The following is a 26,481-nucleotide window of genomic DNA, read 5'->3' as shown; positions in this document are numbered from 1 at the left end:
GTTAGGTCTGTTGGGTTTTTATCTTGCTCCTTCACCTGCTGTGTGTTTTTCTGTCTTCTCATTTTGCTTATCTTACTGTGTTTGGGGTCTCCTTTTTGCAGGCTGCAGGTTCGTAGTTCCTGTTGTTTTTGGTGTCTATCCCCAGTGGCTAAGGTTGGTTCAGTGGGTTGTGTAGGCTTCCTGGTGGAGGGGAGTTGTGCCTGTGTTCTGGTGGATGAGGCTGGAGCTTGTCTTTCTGGTGGGCAGGTCCAGGTGTGGTGGTGTTTTTTGGGGTGTCTGTCGCCTTATTATGATTTTAGGCAGCCTCTGTGCTAATGGGTGGGGTTGTGTTCCTGTCTTGCTAGTTGTTTGGCATAGGGTGTCCAGCACTGTAGCTTGCTGGTCGTTCAGTGAAGCTGGGTGTTGGTGTTGAGATGGAGATCTCTGGTAGATTTTCACTGTTTGATATTATGTGGAGCTGGGAGGCCTCTTGTGGACCAGTGTCCTGAAGTTGGCTCTCCCACCTCTGAGGCACAGCACTGACTCCTGGCTGCAGCACCAAGAGCCTTTCATCCACATGGCTCAGAAGAAAAAGGAGAAAAAGTAGAAAGAAAGAATTTGTAGAAGTAGAAAGAAAGAAAGAAAGAAAGAAAGGAGGGAGGGAGCGAGGATGGAGGGAAGGAAGGAAAAAAAGAAAGGAAAAAGTATAATAGAATAAAGTATGATAATGTATAATAAAGTTATTCAAATAAAAAATAATTGTTAAGAAAATAAATTTTAAAAAAAAAGGGTGGATAGAACCCTGGGACAAATGGTGGAAGCAAAGCTATAGAGATAAAATCTCACACAGAAGCATACACATACACACTCACAAAAAGAGGAAAAGGGGAAAAAAATCATAAATCTTGCTCTCAAAGTCCACCTCCTCAATTTGGGATGATTCATTGTCTAAAGAAGGGAAGGAAGGAAGGAAGGAAGGAAGGAAGGAAGGAAGGAAGGGAGGGAGGGAGGGAGGGAGGAAAGAAAGAAAGAAATAAAGAAGATTAAGTAAAATAAAATAATTAAAATAAAAAATAATTATTAAGAAAAAAATGGACGGATAGAACTCTAGGACAAATGGTGGAAGCAAAGCTGTACAGACAAAATCTCACACAGAAGTATACACATACACAGTAACAAAAAGAGGAAAAGGGGAAAAAATCATAAATCTTGCTCTCAAAGTCCACCTGCTCAATTTTGGATAATTTGTTGTCCACAGGAGGGAAGGAAGGAAGGAAGGAAGGAAAGGAGATAACGTAAAATAAAATAAAGTAAGATAAAATAAAAGTTATTAAAATAAAAAATAATTATTAAGAAAAAAAAATTTTTTAAGAAAAACGGACAGATAGAACCCTAGGACAAGTGGTGGAAGCAAAGCTATACAGACAAAATCTCACACAGAAGCATACACATACACACTCACAAAAAGAGGAAAAAGGGATTAGAAAGCGGGACGTTTGGCTTGGGAGCGGGAACGGCTTAGTCGTACACGGAGAAAGAACGATTTAAAAATGGGTGATGTTGAGAAGTGCAAGAAGATTTTTGTTCAGAAGTGTGCCAGTGCCATACTGTGGAAAAGGGAGGCAAGCATAAGACTGGGCCACATCTCCATGGTCTGTTTGGGCGAAAGACAGGTCAGGCTGTCGGATTCACTTACACAGATGCCAACAAGAACAAAGGCATCACCTGGGGAGAGGAGACGCTGATGGAGTAATTGGAGAATCCCAAGAAGTACATCCCTGGAACAAAAATGATCTTCACTGGCATTAAGAAGAAGGGCGAAAGGGCAGACTTGATAGCTTATCTCAAAAAAGCTACTAATGAGTAATAGTTGGCCACTGCCTTATTTATTATGAAACAAATGTCTCATGACTTTTTATGTGTACCATATTTAAATTGATCTCATACAGTAGAATTCAGATCATGAATAGCTGATGTAATATTTCTGTCCTGATTTAAATAAGATTGGCTTGTGGCTAAATGAATATGGTCAGCTTTTTGAATTTTGATAGTAATTCTGGTTCAGCAAGTACTATCCCTGTTTTCCCCTTCTAAAGAGATGATTAAACTTGAATAAGGAATGTTAAACTTTTCAGGGATATGGTGATTGCCTTCTCAAACCCTATAGGAGATTGGTTTTATATTTAGATTTCTATAACTGGTTATATTAAAATATTGAGAAGCTCCCTTCACTGTCTCATAGACCAGCAAGATTCACCTGTGTTTCAAGTTGTGTTCATTCACCTGTTAAGGCAAGGGCTGAAGATACACTGACAATGCCCACTTTATCTTTTTGGTCTTAAATATGCCAAATTAATTAAAATTCTCCATCTAAAATATTGCATTTTACTTAATGAAGGGAATTTTAGTGTGGTTTATGTATAGCATCAGATAAAGAATATTTAGTACTTCTCACATTTTATAGATGATCTTTAAGATCAGATGCTTTTAAAATTCACTGTGACATGATAGGTTGGGAAACTTGCTTGTGAATTCTTTACAAAGTCAGATTAAGTTATAATTCAGGATTGTCTTTTAAAGAGGTATTCAGAAACACAACTGTAGAACTACTGTAGATAGATGTGTGATTGGTAATGATGCTTTTGCCAACTCAGAAGGGTTTCGGTAGAGGAGCTCTATCATTAGCACAGATTTGTAAGTTATCTGATCATAAGGCTTGAGAATTAATAAAAAGTCACAGATTAAAAAAAAAAAAGAGGAAAAGGGGAAAAATCATAAATCTTGCTCTCAAAGTCCGCCTCCTCAATTTGGGATGATTTGTTGTCTATTCAGGTACTCCACAGATGCAGGGTACATCAAGTTGATTGTGGAGCTTTAATCCGCTACTCCTGAGGCTGCTGGGAGAGATTTCTCTTTCTCTTCTTTGTTCTCACAGCTCCCGGGTCTCAGCTTTGGATTTGGCCCCGCCTCTGCGTGTCGGTCGCCAGAGGGCGTCTGTTCTTCACTCAGACAGGACGGGGTTAAAGGAACAGCCGCTTCGGGGACTCTGGCTCACTCAGGCCGGGGGGAGAGAGGGGTACGCAGTGCGGGGTGAGCCTGCGGTGGCAGAGGCCGGCGTGACGTTGCACCAGCCTGAGGCGCGCTATGTGTTCTCCCGGGGAAGTTGTCCCTGGATCACAGGACCCTGGCAGTGGCGGGCTGCACAGGCTCCCGGAAGGGGGGCGTGGACAGTGACCTGCGCTCTCACACAGGCCTCTTGGCAGCGGCAGCAGCAGCCCCAGCGTCCCACGCCCGTCTCTGGGGTCGGTACTGTTTTAGCCGCGGCTCGCGCCTGTCTCTGGAGCTCCTTTAAGCAGCGCTCTTAATCCCCTCTCCTCGTGCACCAGGAAACAAAGAGGGAAGAAAAAGTCTCTTGCCTCTTCGGCAGGTCCAGACTTTTTCCCGGACTCCCTCCCGGCCAGCCGTGGCGCACTAACCCCTTCAGGCTGTGTTCACGCCGCCAACCCCAGTCCTCTCCCTGCGCTCCGACCGAAGCCCGAGACTCAGCTCCTAGCCCCGCCCACCCCGGCGGGCGAGCAGACAAGCCTCTCAGGCTGGTGAGTGCCGTTCAGCACCGATCCTCTGTGCGGGAATCTCTCCGCTTTGCCCTCCGCACCCCTGTGGCTGCGCTCTCCTCAGCGACTGCGAAGCTTTCCCTCTCCGCCACCCGCAGTCTCCGCCCGCGAAGGGGCTTCTACTGTGTGGAAACCTTTCCTCCTTCACAGCTCCCTCCCACAGGTCCCGTCCCTATCCTTTTGTCTGTTTATTCTTTTTTCTTTTGCCCTACCGAGGTACTTGGGGAGTTTCTTGCCTTTTGGGAGGTCTGAGGTCTTCTGCCAGCGTCCAGTAGGTGTTCTGTAGGAGTTGTTCCACGTGTAGATGTATTTCTGGTGTGTCTGTGGGGAGGAAGGTGATCTCCATGTCCTACTCTTCCGCCATCTTTCCCGGAAGTCTGGGTATTGCTTTTGATTCATATTGATTTAACATATACTCAGCATCTACTGTGTTGCAAGCATTTTGCCAAACTCTCGGCATACATTTAATTACGTGATTGCCACCACAGCACTGAGATATGGGTGATAGAACTAGGCTTGCTTGGTTCAAACACTTTGTACAGGGTCAAAGAGGTAGTAAGTCATGGAGTCTGGGTTGAAACTGGATCATTCGAGGCAGACAGATCTGGATTCTTCTGCAGCTAGCTGTGTGACCTTGGACAAGTTCCGTACTCACATTTGAGACTTGATGCCCTCATTATAAGAGAGAATTATAAAGCTTACAGAGTTCTTTGGTGGATAACTTTAGAACTGAAACTTCAACATCAGTTGGGCGATCTCCCTTTGAATCGTATAGCTGTTCTGAATTACAGGCAACCTTCACTTTTCTGGCCTGTTTTTGGAAAGATGCCCTCCTCCCTCCCAGGTGCTATACTTGGCAGTTTGCTTATGCAAGATCTACAGGCCAAATTATGTGCCTAATCCAACAGGAGTACAGAGGATATAAGATTCAGGTCAGAACTGGAGAAGTGTTTCTTGGCTCCTTCCATGGATCTTTTTTAGGGTATAAAGGTTTACATGAATTACACGCCTTCCAGGTGTATCCTGACTACTTTTAGAGATTTTATAAGCTGAATCCCAGAGTTTTCCCATCACAGTGGAAAGTACTTAAGAGTTCCTGTAGTAACTTTCTATAGCCTTGGTGGTTTGCATGAGGGCTGTAAAGATATTCAAGAGCACAACATTTTCTCTTTGGCTTTTCTGTCAGATGTTTGATTTCCTGGTTGGTGCTTGTTTCAACCATGAAATGGGAAAGGTGGAAGGGAGCAGACTGGGCATTTTTCTGATCCTAATTTAAAATGATTGTCCCTGAGTATCCCTCAAAGTGGCTTAGAGTTTATTTAGTGCCCTCTGTAGAGTTCTTGAGGGGACTAGAGCTCATTCAGAAAGTATGTTACTATGGCTTACGGCTTCTTCTCTGATTCTTTTGGAATAAATGTGACATTAGATTTGTACAGAAATAGTATCAAGGAGTTTTGTACTTTTGCATGCAAAGTAGTTTCTATCCTAACAGGCAAAAGAATATTTAAAAGGTCTTTTTCATTTTTGTGAATGAACAGACAAAATAATGTATCCCGGGAAAGCTCTTTGTTGTATAGGAAATCAATTCGACGTCAGGTCAAATGGAAATTTTGATGTGATAGTGCACTGATTTCCCATGCATTATGGGAAGTGTTTTTTTTTTTTTTTTTTTTTGCGTTACACAGGCCTCTCACTGTTATGGCCTCTCCTGTTGTGGAGCACAGGCTCCGGATGCGCAGGCTCAGCGGCCATGGCTCACGGGCCCAGCCGCTCCACGGCATGTGGGATCTTCCCGGACCGGGGCACGAACCTGTGTCCCCTGCACTGGCAGGCAGACTCTCAACCACTGCGCCACCAGGGAAGCCCCATGGGAAGTGTTTTGACCTCTAGCCCACTCTCTTCCCATTGCTCCCAACTGTCTCGTGTGTGTGTGTGTGTGTGTGTGTGTGTGTGTGTGTGTGTGTGTGTGTGTGTGTGTGTATAGATACGTCTATCCCCGAAATTCAAATAAAGTATTTGTGAATATAATTATACTTCTCAAATGGTAGAAGAACTGGTTAGTACAGTTTTGCAGAAAATAGTTTTCTGATGTAAAGAGAAACATCTTCATTTAATTTTATGTGATGGATTTTTTTTTTTTTCATATGCCAAGATCACTTAGCACAGCCGTTCTCAGTTTGGGGTGATTGACAATGTCTTCCTGTTTTGCTATAGCAGTTACACTTTCCCTGCTTTCTCTTAGGAGTCATCTCTACTTCAGACATTCTTGATCGAGAGACAACAGGGTCATACTGGCTGACTGTGTACGCCACAGATCGGGGCGTTGTTCCACTCTATTCCACGATTGAGGTCTACATTGAAATTGAAGATGTGAATGACAATGCCCCGCTGACCTCTGAACCTATTTATTATCCTGTTGTCATGGAAAACTCTCCGAAGGATATATCTGTCATTCAGATCCAGGCTGAGGACCCTGACTCTAGTTCCAGTGAAAAACTGACATACAGGATTACAAGTGGGAATCCTCAGAACTTTTTTGCCATCAACATCAAAACAGGTAAGGGAATGCTCATATGACTGTTTTTAGTTGTTAGTCCACAACTTTTAAATTCATGAGTCTGACACTTGCTATACCCTCTTATTTATTTTATTGTGTGGAGAACAGCATTCTCCTTTCTGGGAATTGCTTGAAAAGGTGAGCGTTTTACCTGTCTGGTTTGGTATGTTTTAATTCCAACTGACATTGAGGTGAAGTGATCTAAGAGAAATTGTAGGCTTTCACAGGAAGCCTTAGATTTGCTTTACTCATAATTGTAAAACGTGGTTCCTAAGCCATTCAGAGAGCCAGCTGCCCCCTTTCTCTATCTTGGGAGAGAGTAACCTGGGCCATGCTGGGTTCTGTGGGTAGCTGGCTTTGTCACACCTCTCTTTCTAGGAACTTCTCCCTTGCTTGGCCTTAGTCCAGCATGCCATAAATAATCTCCTTAAAGCCTTAACTTTAAGCCCCAGATGTTTTGTGATTTCTGTACTACCCATCAATGAAATGTCAGTGTTTAGTAGAACTTCCAGTATCTAAATCTTTACATAAAACATACACATTTTAGTGTTCTTGGTTTTTGCTCAAAAAGTTTCTAGAGAGTGCACCGAAAACTTAACTTGTTGACTAAGGACCAGAAAGGGCAGGTGTGGAGTTTGGTTGAATGCATTCTGAGACAAGTACATATACTGGAAAAAAGTGCTTTGCAGAGTAAATCTCAGAAGCTTGTTGCTTTCTTGTGATTTTCCTCTTTTAGATCTGAACAAGCAGGTAAAACACTCAGTGAGAGTTGTGATGGATAGAGTTTTAATTAAATGAAATTTAGAAGAATTAGAAGATACTATAGCTATCTCACTCTGGGTGAGTTGATATTGGTCAAAAGTTAGGCTAGGTGATTGATGTTTGTTGGTTGGAACATGCCTCACTTTCCTAACAAAGTACTGATCGAGTTGATAGTTATTTCTCCTGCTCATGTTTGTTCAAGTAGAAACATATAACTGACGCCAAGCGTTTTATAAATGCCAGGTTCCCATTAACATAATTTAAAGAGAATGCCAAGGGTTTTTTTTGAAACTATTGATTTTTTTTCTAATTATGAGTGGGTCAGTCATTTTGTTAATCAGAGTTTAGCATTTGAATAGTGTTGAATCAGGATCTGACTTTAATTTCATTAGAAGACAGAGAGTGGTCATCAGCTATCAGTGTCTAATTCAGGCGTCCTTGAACTTAAAGGAGAAGACTCAGAGAACCGGAGCCACGCCCATCTTTTCAACACCCTCTTAAGTATGGGGAGCCTCCCATGCACGTGAGGACCCCCACCCTCCTGATTCACTTTCTCACTGTAGCCAAGAGCTCTGTGTAATGTGGTGACAGAGAAATGAATTCAGATACTTGAGAAAGTCAAGAGGGAAAAAGAACAAAGACAAAAAAAAATCACAGGAAAGAAGTTGAGGACATAGACGTCTTCACACTTCACAGCCCCTGTGGAGCCTGAAACACCCCAGTCATATTCCGAATCCTCCCTCTTGATTCCATTGGCACTTGAGTCAGTAAGAGTGAACCCAGCACCCTCTTTTATAAAAGACACTGCACAAGGGCAATGTCAACTGGTCTCTTCCTCCACTCATGGCTGAAATTAAAGAAAGAATAAATGTCACAGGGAAGAATTTGGACTGGAAGTGAAGACCATAGACCACACACTATTTGCAGAGAAGAACATGGAGACTCATGTAACTAAAGCTGTCTTTTATCTATCTTTGAAAAGTTTGCCCTTGGATTTTCAGAAATTCCTGTATTATCGAAATTTGGACTGTATTACGTAAGAGCCTTAATCATATTTATAATTTCTCTGTCCTAGCTGTAGATTTTTAAAAAGGATTTGTGCCAGGAATGACATTTTAGACCAACTTTTCTAATAGTCTAGTAATAGTAATAAAAGGAACGTATAGCACACTTTGTAATTCTCAGACACACGATAAGAAAACACTGGATTTTGTTTATCCATTTAGTCATTCACCAAGCATTTATTGTGCCTACTAGTTTCCAAACAGGATCTTATAGAGAGAGTTATAAACTTAAGAGATGGCCCAAGCCTATCAGGGACCCAAGGTACGTGAAATTACTAACTGACAAATATTTATGATAGAGTGAAAGTAGAGTGAAAGTTTGCAATAACTGATTATGGTAGAGGAGTTTCACTCAATATGGGGTGGGCAAGAGTGGTAGTTAGGGAGTGTTTCATGGAGGAGGGTAGCATTTGGGATTAGAAGTACTGGTTTTCAAACCCTTGCTCTGCACTTCTAACTGGGAAACATCACCAACCACAGCAGGGAAAACATAGACTAAATCAGACACTCTGGGCTCTGTGAGCTTGGGCAGGTTCCTGAACCTCTCTGAACTTCGGTTTTTAGTGAGAAAGGAAAATTGCAAGGCATAAAGTGGTCCTCAAGTAAAATGCTTACCACAGTGCCTGGCACAGTGAAACTGCAAAGAGAGTTGATACCCCATCCTGATTGCTGTAACTCTGATTACAGGCACATCAGTTATTCTCCTCGGACCTCAGATTCTTATCTAGAAAATGAAAATGATCTTGCTTACTTCATACGAGTTGCTCAAGAAGTCTGAATTCATGGTGTGTTTGAAGGCCATTGGTGAACTACAAAGTTCTAGAAGAATCATGTTATTACTCTTCTTATTTCTATTGAGATTCGCAGAACCATGAGCCTGGTGTAACCCTTGTTAAGCTTGTTGCTCTAAATATAATGCTGCCTATGCAGCAATTTCCATCCGATTCAACAAGCTCTCCAAAGAGATGGCTTAATTTTTGGCATACTTCCTGTCTCTCTAAAGTCCTTTGTCTGCAATAGTTACGTTAATGTAACATTTTTCAGGAATGAAGGGAGAGGTGTACCTAACTGGTATATTTAGGTAATATTTATGCTTTAGATTTTTTCAACTGGTGTGGGCTCCGATAAACTGACCTTTCATTCTTTCCTCTGTGGTAGAGCTGAAATTTATAGAGTTCCATTTTGCTTTGGCAATGTGCTACATAATAAATAAAGATTAACATGATTAATGCGAACTCGAATAATGTCAATACTTAGGGTCCACAGCTTGCAGCAGATAACAGACGTCCGGGACCCAGAAAGGGAGAGAGATTTCTCTAATGAACACTCTGTTCTCTACCTAAAGAACTGTTTTTTTTGTTTCCTACCAGACCTAAAATCACGTAGAGTCAGTAGTCTGTGGACTTTCTTTAGTAATTCCTGTGGCTTAAGAAGGAAAACAAAAGCTGTAATGCTCTGAGGTCCTTTCTGGCCTGTACAGAGAACCCTTGATTAATTCCAGGCTGAACAGGTGATTTTAATCAAAGGCAGCTTCCTGCATGCGCCTGCCTTAGCTAGTCAGTAACGGGAGTCTTACCCACGTGTTCTGAGCGGGAGACACCCAGCAGGCTGGTGCTCACCTGTCTCTCTGGGTGAGCAGGAACTTAAATGCTTCCTTCCAGCACTTGTAAGGAAATCCAAGCTGGCTGCTGAGTGGTCATCCAGGCTGAATTGGGGAACAGGTGTGGGAAGTTCCTCTAGGATTTCAGAATGTTTATTGTAGTTGTGTCTGCAGTATGGGAACCATTTGGCACAGTGCCAGCATGCCAGCATTTAGTGGAGCACTCAATAAATATTGTTGTTTTTATTATTATTAATCATCCTGTTTTCCCCACTAGAGTCAAGTTTGTGTGAGTTGCAAGCATACTTCTCCCGAACCCCCCTGTCTTATTTTTGAAGTATAGTTGATTTAAAATGTTGTCTTAGTTTCAGGTGTACAGCAAAGTGATTCAGTTATACATACATACATATATATATATATATATTCTTTTTCAGATTCTTTTCCATCATAAGTTATTACAAGATATTGAGTATAGTTCCCTGGGCTATACAGTAGGACCCTGTTGTTTATCTGTTTTATATATAGTAATGTGTATCTGTTAATCTCAAACTCCTAATTTATCACCCCCTTTCTCCTTTCATAAACATAAGTTTGTTTTCTATGTTTATGCGTCTGTTTCTATTCTGTAAATAAGTTCATTTGTATCATTTTTTTAAGATTCCACATATAAGTGATATATGATATTTGTCTTTCTCTGGCTTATTTCACTTAGTATGATAATCTCTAGGTATAGCCATGTTGCTGCAAAGGAGACATACTTGAAAGGCGGTGATGTCTTTCCTTCCTAATCAGTGTGTAGCACTGGAACCTTCCACGGGGTTTTATAAAGTGTATTATGCACTACTGTGTGCCACTGCTGTTCTGGACCCCAGGTATTGGTGGGATGGGAGATAGAACAGAAGTATAAGACATTACTGCATTCAGGGAATTTATTCTTATGGGAAAAATAGGACCATCACACATACTACGCACTTTAGTAGGAATGTAAGGCAGTTTATAAAAAATAAATGGTCAAACTCTGTGGAATATAAGCTGTGAACAGGATAACATGTCTGGGTGGGGCAGAGCTCAGTGCCAGCTGGAGTAGGAGAGGATGGTGTGAGGACTTTGCAGACCCCTGAAATGGACCCTGAAGAATGGATCAGTCTGCAAAGAGAGAAGCGAGAAAATTACCCAGGGACTATGAACAAGTTAAGCTGACCTTGTAAACCCATCCGTTGCTACTTGAGCTAGTTGGAGAGGCTTTATATCATTAGAAAAGGAATTTTAAAAGACTCATAAATGTCTGGAGTGTTGGAAGACATTAGAAGTAGCAACTATGCACATCTCTTTTATTCTTGTTTGATGATATTTAGATTTTTAAAAGCCCTGGGTCTTATATCTTCCTTCTGAGAGGCCTAATAAAATAACTTTTTAGAGGGAAAAAACATACCTAAGATAGAGCCCTTTATTATTTTCTTTGCCTCTGTTAAACATAGATCCAGGATTAGGGTATGCTGTATTAAGAGCCTGTATCTCTGGAAGTGAGCCTTATTTAATCCAGACCTTTTGATGGTTCACTAGCCAGGGCATGGGCTTTCTAAATTCCTTCCTTCAGTTGGGATGTCTCCCTTTGGTCCATGCTCTGGCCGCTGGCATTGCCACCTAAATTTGAGCGGAGGTGAAGCTCAGCTTGCTTTCACTTTGTGTGAGTCTCTTGGGATTAACCTGACCAAAGCATACTTATGTGTAGGAAGACTTGCTGCCCTCTCCTCTTCTCAGGGGAGCTGACAGAAAGTGAACCTTTCAAAAGCATGTGTGCTGTAGGAATACCTCAAAGCCTAACCTTAACGATTGATTCCCTCGGGCTTAGACATTTTTCCCTATACAAAGAGGAGGGATAACTTATTATAATATTGGATGTCATTAGTTTTTTAACCAACTCTAAATAATAGCAGCTTGGGACTTCCCTGGCGGTCCAGTGGTTAAGACTCCATGCTTTCTGGTTCCACTGCAGGGGGCATGCATGGGTTCCATCCCTGGTTGGGGAACTAAGATCCAGCCTGCTGCACTGCGTGGCCCAAAACAAACAAACAAATAAATAAATAATATCAGCTTGCCTTTCAGTGTACAGTATAAGACGAAGCTGGTAAGTGTTACCTGGAGGAGTAACAGAGAGAGAAAAATCTAGACCATATTTCAGCATGATGATGATCAACTGGCAGGCTTGTTAGACTATGGATTCCTGGGGTGGAGCTCGATCATTTGCATTTCTAGCAAGTTCCTATGTGATGCTGACATTGCTCCCCTGAAAACTAGGTTAGCAAGACTCTAGACTTCAGTATCCAAAGAGAAACGAAAGAGGGAGGTAACAGTTCTGAGAGATGACCTGAGGACAAGGTAGCCAACTTTGTAATTTATCTGTACACTCTTTTATTTTAAATTTTACTGGAGTGTAGTTGATTTACAACGTTGTGTTAGTTTCAGGTGTATACTCTTGACTTACAGTGCTGGGGTTTTGAAATTTGACCATGAATGCAAAGTGCTCTCTGTACCCACCCCCAGAATCAACTTTCATACCCTTGCTTATACGTTCTGTTTTATGGAGTAGAGAAAAATGAAAATTCTGTCTCTTTAATGGTCCATGAGCAAAAACATTGTGATACCTAAGACTTGTGGTTAATAAAAATTCTGGGTTATATTAATGTTTGGATACACTTCTCTTGTTTCCAAATATATAACATTAAGAAGAAACTGTTGCTAAATGGAATTCAGAAATACTTTAATGAATCAGCAAACATTTGATATTAGTTTATCATTATAAAAAGAGTGATGACTCATAAAAGAGTGGTGCTTAAAAATAATCTGGTATCATAAGTAAGCTAAGCCTTCTGTTGATGCCCGGCTCTATTTGGGGATAATCTGCTTAACAAACCACCTTTTCCTGGAAAACAGAAGGAGACCTGGCTTTATGTTATAACATCAGAGATTAAAAAGAAGAAAACACACAAGGTGAAGGACAAGGCAACAAATATTGATGATTTTTCTTTCAAGTGAACATTGCAGAAATCCCTTGTTACAGTCTCTTGTTCCTTGTTTCTTCCTAATGGAAAGCTAAATTCTCCTGAATGGGTAGAAATGACTGCGGGATGATGAGTTGATATTCATAAGTCCAGGCACAAAGCAGATAATGTAGCGAATAAGTACGTATGAAACTGTAAATCACCCTTGCTCCTTCTTTCAGCCATGAAAGGAGGCCTTGTCCTATAGAACATTAAATTGTGTTCATTTAATCCAACGAGTCCAGTAGAACAAATCGGCCTCATGCAGATTGATCACAGGAGGTTATTTAAATTCAGCAGTGACCTTTGCATCCCTGTGAATGTGCTTCACGTGAACAAGGACAAAGGGAACTTTTCTGCACTGTCATTGTATCACTGGGGAGACTGTGCATTTCCCCATTTGATCAACTCATAAGTGTGGACTGGGGGTGGGGGGTTCTGAGGGTGCAGAGGGGGACATTGCAAAGGAGAGTGTGCTTTCACCTAGAGTGGACTCAGGTTCTGCCTTCTTGTGGCTTGATTTTGGTTTTTTTTGTTTTTTGAATGCTGCTTGTGAATGTAAGTACCGATTTCAGAGTTTCTCAACTTCAATACTTTCGACATTTTGGACTGGATCAGTCTTTGGGGAGCTGTGCTAGGCATTATACGATGTTTAGCAACATTTCTGGGCCCCTACGAGATGCCAGTAGTGCCCCTTCCCCTAGTTGTGACAACCAAAATACCTCCAGACATTGTCAAGCATCCCCTGGGGTAAAAATTGCCCCTGTTGAAAACCACCGAACTAATGTGGAATATTTTCCAAGACTCTATTTCACTTGCCCTTAACAAAACACCCTACAAAATGAGTAACTAATTAGGGAGGTGTGGTGGTATTGTTAACATTTTCAAAAAGTGCTTGTGTGCATATATCTATATATAGAAACAGGTGCAAATGTATATTATTAACAATAATAAAATGATATAAAATAAAAAAGGAAGAAATCCAAAGCTGCCTCTCACTTCCCTCTCACTTCCCTCTCACTCCGGGTTCTTTGTATTTTAAAGGCTTTATGAATATTTGAAATCAAATCCATTAGCAAAAAAAGAACAAAACAATAACAAAACTTCCAACAGAATGAAAGTGGAGGAAGTTATTGTTTTCTCAAATCTGAGTGTTTGGACAGAATCTCATCAAAGTCAGTTTTGCACAGCGTTCTTCAGAAAACAGCATCAAGGGGTTATTTTGAGGGTCCCAGAGTTTATTCCCTTGAAATACTTAAGTAGCTCCAAATCCTGTTCCTGCTTAATGTCAGCGTTCTGACAGATAAATATGAGGATTGCTACTTCCCTGGAATAAAAGGGAGTGGGAAAAAAAAAAAAAAAACCTTTTGCCCTCAGTTGGGGAGTCTGCAGTCCTGTATCTAGATTAAGGCTCTCTGAGGTCTTTGGCATCCCTTGTAAATATGCAGTGTTCATTTACAAGCCTCAGGGAACTGGTAGATTGTGGGGACTTAGACCAGCATCTCAGATCACCGTCCTTGGATACACCATAGGTTGTGAAGACTTTTCTAACTGGTGCCACCATCAGTAATAGGAAAGAAGACTTTGACCCCCAAATTGAGTCACGTTTCGATGGACAGCTCTGCTAATTAGGTAACAGCATTCATGAGAAACAGATTTGGATCTTTGAGTTAATATGACTGTTACTTGGAAAAAAAGAGCTTCAGGTCTTGACTTTTATAAAATTGAATTCCAGGCAGGTATGAGGAACTTGGGTAAAAGGGAGGGAAGACTGAACAGACAGGAGCTGGAGCGAAGAGATGCCTGGCTGGGAACCGCCCCTGGGCATGCAGGTGGCTCAGAGGTGCCTCCCCAAGTCGATGAATGCTGCTCATTCTGTGTGGCTGGTGGTATTGCTTGGGCCTCCATGCTCTTTAATGTCCTCTAGCCCACTGAGGAGGGGTGGGAGGGAGGGGCAGTGTTCCTAGATCTCCGGTAGATACCCAGCCTGCTCCTGGGGCTCAGCGGCAGGTGTAGCTGCTGCTGGAAATTACTGAGAATTATTTGGGAGGGTGATAGAGTCATGTAAATAAAGCAGATGATGGAGTTATATGTATATATGAAAAAAAGGATTGATTAATGTCATAAATTTCCCTTTTATTTCTTTTATCTGGGCATTAATTCCACAGCAGTAATTTACTGCATTGGTTTATTACTTTCTTCTGTTCTGAGAGAAACAGTGAATTTTAATTGAAACCACTGCCTGCCTCTCTTCATTCTTCCCCGACATTGTTAGGGGGACTCCTGGATACTCCCTAGTGTGTGCCCCCTCCCTCCCAGGGGTGATGGAAAAGTGGGAAGAGGAACCTTAAGCCAGGGAAGCCAGAGTGCAGGTCTGCTCTGTGCCCGAGCCAGACCTATGTTTTCACATATTATCTAATTTAGCTCTCACCACAGTCCTGGGAAGAAACTGGGCCTCTGGGCACCTTGGTGACCTGCCCAGAGTCACCCAGCTGGTCATACAGAACTAGGATTGCTCTGATTAATGGTCCCCAGTGCTAAAGACATATGCCATTGAAAGTGAAAACGTGAGCAACTCAATGAATGCATTAATGACCTGAGGACTCTGGTGCTCAGGGAATTCTTTTCGATGATTGTACTCTTTGTTTTGCAGGTATTTAGGGATTGAACTGGGTCCCCCCAAAAGACATGTTGATGTCCTAATCCCCCTGTACCCATGAATGTGACCCTATTTGGAAATAAGGTCTTTGTAAATGTAATCAAGTTAAAATGAGGTCCATTGCATTAGGGTGGACCCTAATTGAAGGACTGCTGGATACAGAGACACAGACACAGAGGGAAGATGGCCGTGGGAAGCTGGAGATAGAGGCAGAGATTGAAGGTATGCTGCCATGGGCCAAGGAATGCCAAGGATTCCTAGCATCCACCAGAAGCCAGGAAAGGACTGGCTCCCTTCAGAGGGAGTGTGGCCCAGCTGACACCCTGATTTTCACCCTCTAGCCTCCAGAGCTCTATGAGAAGAAGTTTCTGTTGTGTTCAGCCACCAAGTTTGTGGTACTTCTTTACAGCAGGCCCTGGAAACTGTGCAAGGGGCAGTCCAAGGGTACAGGTGGGAAGCTTGAGTTCTCCTGAGGGAGTAAAGGTGTTGGTATAACCAAGGAGTCATAGTATGTGGTGCTCTTCTTACTACACCAAATGTTAAAAATTTAGCAGGGTTTATTTTCCAGGGTTTTTTTTAATATATTGTTCAGATTTTTTTCCTATTGAAGTATACTTGATTTACAATGTTGTGTTAGTTTCAGGTGTACAGCAAAGTGATTCAGTTATACATACATATATATGTTTTTTCAGATTCTTTTCCCTTCTTGGTTATTACAAAATACTGAGTAGAGGTCCCTGTGCTCTACAGTAGGTCCTTGTTGTTTATCTATTTTATATACAGTAGTGTGTATATGTTAATCACAAACTCCTCATTTATCCCTCCCTCGCCTTTGCCTCTGGTAACCATAAGTTTTCTCTATGTCTGTGGGGTCTATTTCTGTTTTGTATATAAATTCATTCATATCATTTGTTTTTTAGATTCCGTATATAAGTGTTACACTGATGGACCTAGAGATTATCATACTAAGGGAAGTAAGCCAGGCAGAGAAAGACAAACATCATATGATGTCGCTTATGATGGAACCTAAGAATTTTAGCAGTTTTTGCATTAGTCAATCCAGGCTTTAGTTAGATAGATCGTTTTTGTTTGTTTTGCAGTTCTTATGATCTGGTTAAGTTGAATGATTTGGGGAATTCTAAAAGGGGTAGTATATACACTATTGATACTGTATATAAAATAGATAACTAATGAGAGAACCTACTGTATAGCTCAGGGAACTCTACTCAATGCTCTGTGGTGACCTAAATGGGAAGGAAATCCAAAAAAGAGGGGATATATGTATAGCTGATTCACTTTGCTGTACAGTGGAAACTAACACAATATTGTAAAGCAACTATACTACAATGAAAAATTTAAAAATAAATAAATAAAAGGGATAGGGGATTTGCTGAGTGATTTGTGTGGCCTTGAGTTGCTATAATCATTTCAGGACCCCTGAAAGATCATCCGTGGGTGGTGCTCTCATGCCCCACAGGGCCATTTGTGGGAGTATTTTTATGTAACTCACAAGGCCATGTGGAAGTTACTATTCAGTGTCATTGGTGTGCTTCATAAATCAGAATCTCATCAGAGTCTCATTTATTTTGTCACTTTTCAATCATTTAAAGTGGATTCTCTGGAAGCACTTTTCTTTCAAAGCACTGGAAGTTTCTGCCTGAAAAGTAAATACAGGATGAAGTGTAGTTTCACCATTGACCTTGAGAACCCAAAGTCCAGTTTTAGTATTGTTGCTACTTTATAGTCTGGCCTTGGTATTTGCTGTCATTTTTAAATGACTTTGTTCCTAGTTTCTCGACATTCTTATAAAAATGAACAAGTGTTTTAAAAATCCATAAATTTTATTCACGTTGAGGTAGATTATTCTAGGAAAGCATATGGAAATCTAACAATAAAATTACAAAACCAACCTGGGGTGAGTTACTGATAGTAGTCTCGTGACTTAATAGCCCAAGGACAAATGTCTGTTTAGCACTTTGCCATTCATTATCATGGTCGGGCTTCATAATAACACTGGGAGGAAAGAAGCCACAAGGAGTAGTGTCCAAGAGATTGGACACTGAAATCAGATGTCTTTGCATTTGAATCCCAGCTCTACCACTTCTTAGCTGTGTGATGTTGGACACATTACTTAACCTCTCTGAGCTTCAGTTTACTCCACTGTGAAAATGGGGATAAGTTCATTAACTAATGAATTGGCTCGCCACCAAGATTAGATGAGTTAATATATGTAAAGTACTTTAATAAGCATTTAGCATGTAGTAAATTCTCAGTAAATGTAAAGTGATATTATCTTCATATGTATGGAGTTTATTTTAGCTAATTTGGCATCCATATTGTATGATTAAGTCTTTGAGTCTTTAAGTGACAGTGACATTGAAAGGAAGAAAAGGAGGGGACTGATAGGACAGACAGAATAGAAATACAGTTAACGGGAACTTGGTAACTCTGAGAAGGGGTGAACACAAGCGGTGAAGACAGTCTTCAGGGTGTAGTGAAAAGGAGCATCAGGCTTGAAATCTCACAGAGAAGATACCTTGTTATAAATAACGTTAGAGATATCTGTGTAGCCCACAACATCATCCCTTTTCTCTGAGTACTGACCCCCAATCCTTCCCTCCTTGACACTGGGACAAAGATTCTCTCTCCCAGGAATTTATTGCTGGGATTCAGAGATAATCTCTAGTGGGGGTAGAATTGAAGAGTTGTAAACCTGACAACTGTGGTTGAATGTTTGTGTCTCCCTAAAATTCATATGCTGAAACAATCACTGTTGTGGTAGTATTTGAAGGTGGGGCCTTTGGGTAGTAATTACTTCATGATGGTGGAGCCCTTATGAATAGGATTAGTGTCATATAAGAGAAACTTCAGGGAGATCCCTCTCCCCTTCTGCCATGTGAGGATGCAGCTAGAAGATTCAGGAAGTGGGACTTCACCAGACACCGAATCTACCACATCTTGATCTTGGACTTCCATCATCCAGAACTGTGAGAAATAAATCTCTGTTGTTTATAAAACAGTGAGCTGATGATATTTTGTTAGAGCCATCCAAACGGACTAAGACAGAGGCTGTGGGCATGAAACAGCTGAGGGAGAGACAGACAGGCTCTGATAGGCTTGACCCTGAAGGCTTTCCAATGGCTGGTCCAGGTGTTAGTGACACTCAGCTGTACTCTTTGCCCTTAGATTCTCTAATGTACCCTGCAGGAATAATAAATACTTTTTTCCATTAAAGTTTGGTATAGGTGTCTCTTTCGTAAATAAAAGGACCATAAAAGACTTGCTGTGGAAACCATGTCAGGAGAGAGGCTCAAGAAAAAAGAAGTGTTCTCTAATGTCAGTTGTGCACAAAGGTTAAAGCCTAAAAGAAGCCTTTAGATTTAGTAATTAGGGGAGAAATCAGTGAAAGGCGTTTGTCCTTATAAGTCACATTATTGCTGGGATTTTTCATCTACACTAGCTTGAATGTTGACCATCACCTTTCATCTTTTATTTGTGAAATTCTGTGGGTCATGACCTAAAATATCTGTGGTCTCCAGTGTGTGCTTGGATTAAGCCCTGTCTCTCTTTATTACTAGTTCTTAGATATTTGCTGGTTTAAATTTTATCTGTAGTGTTCCATAGGAAAATTTGCCAATAATTCTGTTAAAAGCAAATTATCCTATTTTAGACAACCCCATTTATCCTTAATCTTTTGAACAAGATGTGCATGACAACCACCTGTTTTCTCTGAGTTTCACTCTGTGAAATTCGCCAAGTACACCCATGAGAAGCATGGATTCTTCCTGGATTGGCGCCCCATCTCGTTCACATACTAACCTTATGGTGATAGACAAGTTTCTTAACCTCTTATGGATCAGGTTGTCCATCAGGAAAATGGGGATACTAACCCAGTTGTTGCTAAGATTTAACAGATCAATGTATTTTATCAAGCACTTAGCTAAGCCTTGTACATATGAAGCGCTCAACAAATGTTAGCTATCATAGTTATTATTAAATGCATCCAACATTCTTGACTTTCATCAAAATGTTCTTCATAAAGAATACTTTCTTAAAAGTTGATGAAGAATCAGTCTGATTAAATGCCTTGAAGGTATCAGATATATACTAAATGTTCATTTGTTTACGAGTGCTTACTGTACACTAGTATACTGTGCTAGGCCTAGAGGGTCCAAGGATGATAAAACAAGAACCCTACTCTTTAAGATCTCATAGTGCAGAATTATTTCACCATCAGCTGTCATTCACTGCTGCTGTCACATAGCTTTAAAATGAATAGATTAAGTAAATAATATTAAGGACTTATACGGGACATTTTTCCGGCAATAATAAATGTTATAATATTTATAGGCTATTTTCGGACGGAAAACATCTGAGATCATGAGTGAGGAGATGTAAAATAATAAATCCATCATTTTAGAAACTTACTATTACAGGTAGAAAGTGCTGAGCCTTTGCCAGTGCACCGTTTTTAAATATATTGCCATTACAGATACTTCAGTTAAGGAAGACATCCAATTTTACCTCCTACCACTTAAGTTAATTTCTCTTCTCTGTAAAATTTCCTATTTTATAAAGACATACTTTATCTTGGCTATGTACATACTAAATTGTTCATTTTTTTACTTAGTTAAATTGTTTTCTGTCACAGTGAGAAATGCTTTTCTCTGAAGAAATGATGTTCATGCACGGGAAATAGGGTTATTTATTAAAATGGTTTATTATGAAATTAGATTTAGACATATTTCTATAATTTTGTATTTAAGTGTTTTTAGTGTCCAATGAAATGATTTTCAATGTAAAGTGGGCTTTGATAATCAGTCTCCGAAGTCTCACTTCTATAGTTAATCAAATATACCTGGTGGATTTATATTTACGTGCATATGTTTAGAAATACCAGAGATGGTTTCAATAGACCTCTATCAATGCTTTGCTGGGTCATCATAATTAGTAGATGGCTTAAGTTATTTTGTGTTTTCATTCCTCTCTGATTTAATATGCCTTTGTGGATTTGGGACTCTGTACATAGGTGTGGGAGGAACACAAAGAAATAGGAAACCTCTCAGCCCTAAAAAAACAAACAGGCTATTTTTACAAGACAAGAAACCACTTTATAACAAAGGGAAAACCTGTGTTTGAGGCTGAATCTGGAGCTTATTATTGAAGTTACATGTTGGAATTTTAGTCATATCTAGTACCTCCCAAGATAGAGGAATTACACTTAAGTGGTTTTCCCACGTAACTGAAGTTTAACCCTTTAACTTATCTACAAAACAGAAATAGACTCACAGACATAGAAAACAAACTTATGGTTACCAAAGGGCATAGCGATGGGGTGGGGCGGGGAGATAAATTAGAAGTTTGGGATTAACATATACACACTACTGTATATAAAATAGGTAAACAACAAGGACCTACTGGGCACAGGAAACTATACTCAATTTCTTATAATAACCTATAATGGAAAAGAATCTCAAAAAGAATATACATATATATATGTATATATATATATGTATATATATATATATAAAACTGAATCACTTTGCTGTACACCTGAAACTAACACATTATAAATTAACTATACTTCAATTAAAAAAAAAAACCTTTAAGTGCCCAAACTACAATAAAACCCCTGTGTTTCTGCATCCCTTTCTAAAGTGTATTAAATGTGTCTTTCAACTCAGCAAGCATAGTATGCTGAACATGACAATACCAGCAGTTCTGGTTTCATGGGCCTACAGCCCAGACAGTTACCTAGGGCCCATGTTCAGAAGGGCCACTTGTATGGTTTAATGCTCTGCTGGCACTATCTGGAAATGCTTAATAATTTTTGAACACGAGGCTTGGTGCTTTCATTTTGCACTGGGCCCTGCAAATTACGTAGTCTGCCATGGATACAGGATTTCCCTCTGGAATCTTAATGGTTGTCTGGGGCCATCAAATGTACTACTGTTTGGGTTTCCTCACTTAAGCTCAGCTTGACAGCACTGGCTTCTGTTATCAGCGTGCCTCTCTCTCCCAGGGCTCTGTCTTCCAATCTGATGCTTCTCATCTGCTGAGACATCATATAAATAAGGGATTTGAATAGTAAGTAGGTTGAGAATCACCAGGCTCTGAAGGGTGACTTTGAAGACCCCTCCCACAGAGTAAAAGTGCACAGCGTCAGTAACCAGGATTTGTGGCATTAATTTCAGTGATCACAGGGCCATTTTTGCTCCTCTTCTGGACTGACTGCTTTGGTGAAGAGTCTGCCTCTGTATAAATACCATGTGGGGTGGTACAATTCTGGTCCATTTCCAGTAAAAGAAAATTGTTGGAAACAAATTATTTTCAAAGCCCACTTTATTTTCAAAATTAATCATAGATGGTAAGATGGTGAGGGAGGTTTCTTTTCATGAAACTCCTGTCACATAAACCTCATGAGCTCTGAAGCTTTCCCTGTTGACTGAGGGAGAACGTTTTTATTCCGGTAATTTCTGTCCCTTCAAACTGTTCATGTACCTTCAAAGCATTGTTCTTGCCTGATGTCCTCTTGTCCTGAAGGAAACCATGCTATACTTTTTTTTTTTTAATATAAGTACCTTTGTATATCACAGTATTCTGAATGATTTTCCTTTTTTCTTTTCTTTCTTTTTTTTTTTTTTTTGACATAGGTCATAGTTACTAGGCTTTCCCTACAATTATGCAACTTCATTTTTCACTGTCTTCTTGGATTCCTATTAGCTAATCTCTGAGGTGATTTCTAGTTTTCTTCTGGTATGGTTTTCTGGTTTCCAACATCCAAGCTATCTGTGGCAAAAGCAAGTAAAGCCAAGTAAATGTTCTGTTGTTTTTTTTAGGCTGTTCATAGTATAAGAAATGTGCTGGCATTTGTATTATAAGAAAACAAGAGTCTTCAGAGTTGAAAGGGGTGTTTCTTACTTATCATTTGTTTACTTGTTCATTTATTCAACATTCAGTGTTGTTTGTTGAGCCCTTACTGTGTGCCAGACACTGAAGTAGGCACCAGGGTACAGTGGGAAATAGGGAGTTGTTTTCCATTCCAATAACAGTGCTTTACACACAGCAGATGCTCTAAGGAAACATGGAAGGAAGGAAGGGAGGGAGGGAGGGGGGAAGGAAATACATGCTTTGGATAATATGTATCATTTATTAACATTGCTCAGGGATTTCTGAACTCCTTTTGTAGCAAAAAGCGCTTACACCTTTCTGAAGTCCAACCATGGTTGAAATTCTCCTGACTAATTGCTTTTGTTTAAACTTCCATTTGACATTTGAACTGTTTTCAAAATGTCATCTCTGGATTCAGTTGCCTCTGAGGAATTGAAAGAAAGTTTATATTGACACAGTCTACAAGTCATCAGAATGTACACAGTCCTGGAAATTTCATAAGTGTTCACAAAAGAAAATTAAGTGGTCCTTAGTCTTTTTTAAAATCAGTTAATCCTAGGTTATCAAAGTGCTTTGGGAATTGCAGCATCAATTTTGTGCCAGGTCTTAACATTAACTAAAATGGTTAAAGGTGTGGGCATGGTTAAACCAATGTCACAGTGACCTTCTACCTCAGTGATGCTGTCCTTCTAATATGTTGGATTTTAATGTGATTTGACATGTGGAGCGGGGAAAGCAGGTAATTATTTGGGAAATGCCTTTTACTTTTATAAACAGGAGGAAAATGGGAGTTGGTCTTTGCTAATAGATATAATAATAATTGCAATCATAATTGTAATTTATATGATGCTTCACAGTATTAAAACCCTCACAAATTTTATCTAAGATAGGTTTAGAATAACCTCTTTTGCAAGATGAAAGTCTACCTAGGCCACCTATAGAAAAGTTCTCTAGAATTAGAATTTTATACCTGAGAATCAAAAGCAGCAGACAAATCTCGGTTACTAAGCAATCTTACTTAGATCCTTTATTTTTGAGGAAGGCCAACCATTGTCCTGAGAGTTAAAATAAAGAAAGGGGTTGTGATAAAAATATGGCCAGATGTCTATAAACCTCATTAGAAACAAAATATTGGAAGCAGCGTGTTGTGTACCTGTGGGTTTCGTCTGTATCATAAATTCATCGTAACTAAACTCAGTATTTTATGGCCTTCCATGAGTTGATGATATTGTTGTGCCTTGACTTATGTAATAATTATGAATTAATTAATTCAGCAAACACATATGGAAAACCTTCTCCGTGTCAGGTGCTGTGCTAGGCCCTGGGAGTGCAAAAGGAATAACACGTCATCCCTTAAGATAGGCAGGGTCTTCAGACTTTTGTTACAATTTTTGCAGTACTTCATGTCATTTTTATTGATCCTACTGAAAAAATGGCTCCTTACCCATAAATAGCTTTAATTTCCCCTGCATCCTGGGTTCTTTGTCAAGACAAGAATGACTGTAAACCAATACTTCCATGCACTGGAGGAACATGCCTGAACCCTGGTGTCAGGCCTCTTGTGGAAAGAAGAATCTCAGATGGTTCTGTTTGGGGTATACAGTCCTCAGCTAAACATTAAAGTGAATACATTTCTAAAAGGATGTTGGTGAGGAGAAGCTGGTATCCTTTCAAAACTAAATGTAGAGCTGAAACAGAAACAGACTCAGAGAACAGACTTGTGGTTGTCAAGGGGGAGGGGGTGGGGGAGGGATGGAGTGGGAGCTTGGGATTAGCAGATGCAAACTATTATATATAGGATGGATGAACAACGAGATCCTACTGTATAGCTCAGGGAACTATGTTCAGTATCCTGTGATAAACCATAATGGAAAGGAATATGAAAAAGAATGTGTGTGTGTATATATATATATATATATATATATATATATATATAACTGAATCCAACACAACATTGTAAATCAACTATACTTCAGTAAAAAATTTTTTAAAAAAGTAAATGTAGAGCCCTGGATCTGTTTTAACCACAAATCAAACATGCCCTAGTACAGACGGACTGTCATCACCTGACCTGTCTCCTCCAACCCAGGAAGTAAATCACACTGTGAAACCTGGACCTTTAGCAGAGTCATCACCCTTAGTAGAGGTTCCCAGAGTCCTGTCCCCAACCAGGAAAGCTCTCAGAATTGACAAAGACTCCTGGTGCTTTTGATGGGCAGCGCCCTCCTCTGGGGGCAGGAAGGGTTAGCCGGCCACCTCAGCCCTCAGGGAGCTCCTGTTTGAGCGGGAATGGTCATTCTTGTGGTTGGATCTTATGGCAGTGAAGCAACTAACTCCCTTCCGACAGGTTTTGGGATGAGGTGAGCCAGACACCGTGCCCATGTCTTATTGAACTGTCAGAGGCATGTGCTGTAATTAACATTCACTGTACCACAGATGCTCAAAAAATTTCGGTCTTACTAGGTCAAAGCACAAGTTCTTCCCTTGGCCTCTAAGGACGGTTCTGATGGTTGCCCCTCTCTGCCCCTCCACGCCCCACTCCTCACTGCCTGCCTTCTGTCACCTGTGCACTTGGGCACACTCTCGCCCTGGGACTGTGGCCCACTCTGGTCCTGCTGCCTGGAATGCTTTTCCTCTTGATCCCCCGCATGACTGGCTCACTAGTTCCTTCCTCCAGTGCCACCCTCTAAAGCAGCCTTCCTTGCCCACCCCATCTAGTACTGCAATTCCCAATTCTTCCTATGCCCCTCCCTGCTTTATTTCTCTCATAAACACTTACCACTATCTAACAGAGTATATCTGTAACCTGTTTATTTTGCTTCTTCTTTATTTCCCCACTGGAATGGAGGCTCCATGAAGACAGGGCTTTTGTCTGTTTGTTGACCCCTGTATATTCTGTCTTGAACAGTGACTGGCAGGTAGTAGATGCTTAGTAAATTATTTGTTGAATGAATAAATGAATGATTGGATAAATTAGTGAGAGAATAAATTTGCCAGAATTCTTACTCTGAGAGGTTACAAACAAGGGGGTCCAAATTTGTACTCTCTCTGTCGAGAGGCCATGCATTATACCTTCCAAACCAAAAGGCTAGGGAGTAGGGACGATGTGAACTTGATTTTTAAAATCTGCAGGTGTCAAGGAGAGAAGAGACCTCTACATGAAGGTTTGGAAGTAGAGGCGGTCAGGTACATCTGTTACCGAGACCAAGCTCACTCTGCTCCCCGCACGACAGGCCAGTGAATCTGGAGACGAGGTGCTGAGGCAAGGAAAACTTTATTCTCGGAAAGCTGGCAGACCAAGAAGATGGCAGACCAGTGTCTCTTGAAAAACCATCTTATTGGGGTGTGGATGTCAGTTTCTTTTATAGCACAGAGAGGGAGGGGAGATGAGCAAGTGAAGTAAAGTAAAAAGGCCATATGATTTGCAATTGTCCCCTGGAATGGCCAGCCTCGGCGTGGGGATGTGTTAATTTCTTCTTTCTTGCAGGCATTCACAGGTGGACAGGGCCAGGATGTTTCCCTGAACAAAGGCACTTTGGTTTAACATTCAGGCAGAGGGGCAGGGTTCCCTGAGGCAGGCCATTGTGTATAGACAGCGTCCTTTCAGTGAACAAAAGCAACAGGAAGCAAAGGTTAAAGTAAAAGAAACAGATCCAACATGTAGTCAGATTTGGTTCTTCCCTGTTACACATCCTTTCCCCACTGTCCTGGGTTTGTATGGGAATTTGCCTTGCCAAGCATCTATTTAAAGACAGCATTTCCCCTGTGCAGTCATGGGTGTTTCGTGCTCTATACCAAAGCCATTTCTGAGCCACCTCTGGACGTGTTGTTGCTTAGCAAATAGTCTTCCCATCCTGAGATGATAACTGATAGTAGGATGTGACAGGGCATTTCTAAAGTTAAGCTTTTGATCCTGGAAACATTTACAGCTGCACTTAGAGAAATTGTCATTTTTTTCCACTTCTCTCTCTGCGTGCTTGTTAGATTTTCCATACGTTGTTTATAATAACTTTTCCCTGTGGTTGAAGATAACAGATTTTTGCTTTTAATTCAAGAAATGTCGTCTGCTGTAATGTTTTGCAACATGATACTTTCCAAGTTTCAAAGTGAGAGTGTGTTGTCTGATTGTGTTTTTGCATGTGAAACTGTAGAAATGGTGATAATAGCCCCAGAACTGCAGTGTGCAGCTCCTCTGCCCTTCCATTCTTGTCAGTGTGTTTAAGTGAATGTAAAGGATTTTTTTGTCGTTGTAATTTAAATTCAGAAGGAGTCTATTTGTATGGTAATTGTAAGCTAAGGAAAACAGTGTTTCAT

At 40.6% G+C, this 26,481-nt stretch overlaps 1 protein-coding gene and 1 pseudogene across 4 annotated transcripts in view; both read left to right on the top strand.

Moving 5' to 3' along the window:
- Positions 1-26,481, top strand: part of FAT3 (FAT atypical cadherin 3) — a gene marked incomplete at both ends in the record, with an annotated part of 565,070 nt that overhangs the window by 176,449 nt on the left and 362,140 nt on the right. For all 3 annotated transcript variants that reach the window (XM_079707440.1, XM_079707441.1, XM_079707439.1), the window contains one exon: positions 5,836-6,150. In XM_079707440.1, coding sequence (XP_079563566.1) covers positions 5,836-6,150 — 315 coding nt within the window. The remainder of the gene's footprint in view (positions 1-5,835; positions 6,151-26,481) is intronic.
- LOC307055304 (cytochrome c-like) lies at positions 1,530-1,846 on the top strand (annotated as a pseudogene). Its single transcript has one exon. The product of its transcript is annotated as a cytochrome c-like (transcript).

Source organism: Hyperoodon ampullatus (genome assembly GCF_949752795.1).
Source record: "Hyperoodon ampullatus genome assembly, chromosome: 7".
Lineage (NCBI taxonomy): Eukaryota > Metazoa > Chordata > Mammalia > Artiodactyla > Ziphiidae > Hyperoodon > Hyperoodon ampullatus.
The sequence above is the reverse complement of the archived record's forward strand: the minus strand, read 5'-3'. Positions and strand labels throughout refer to the sequence as shown.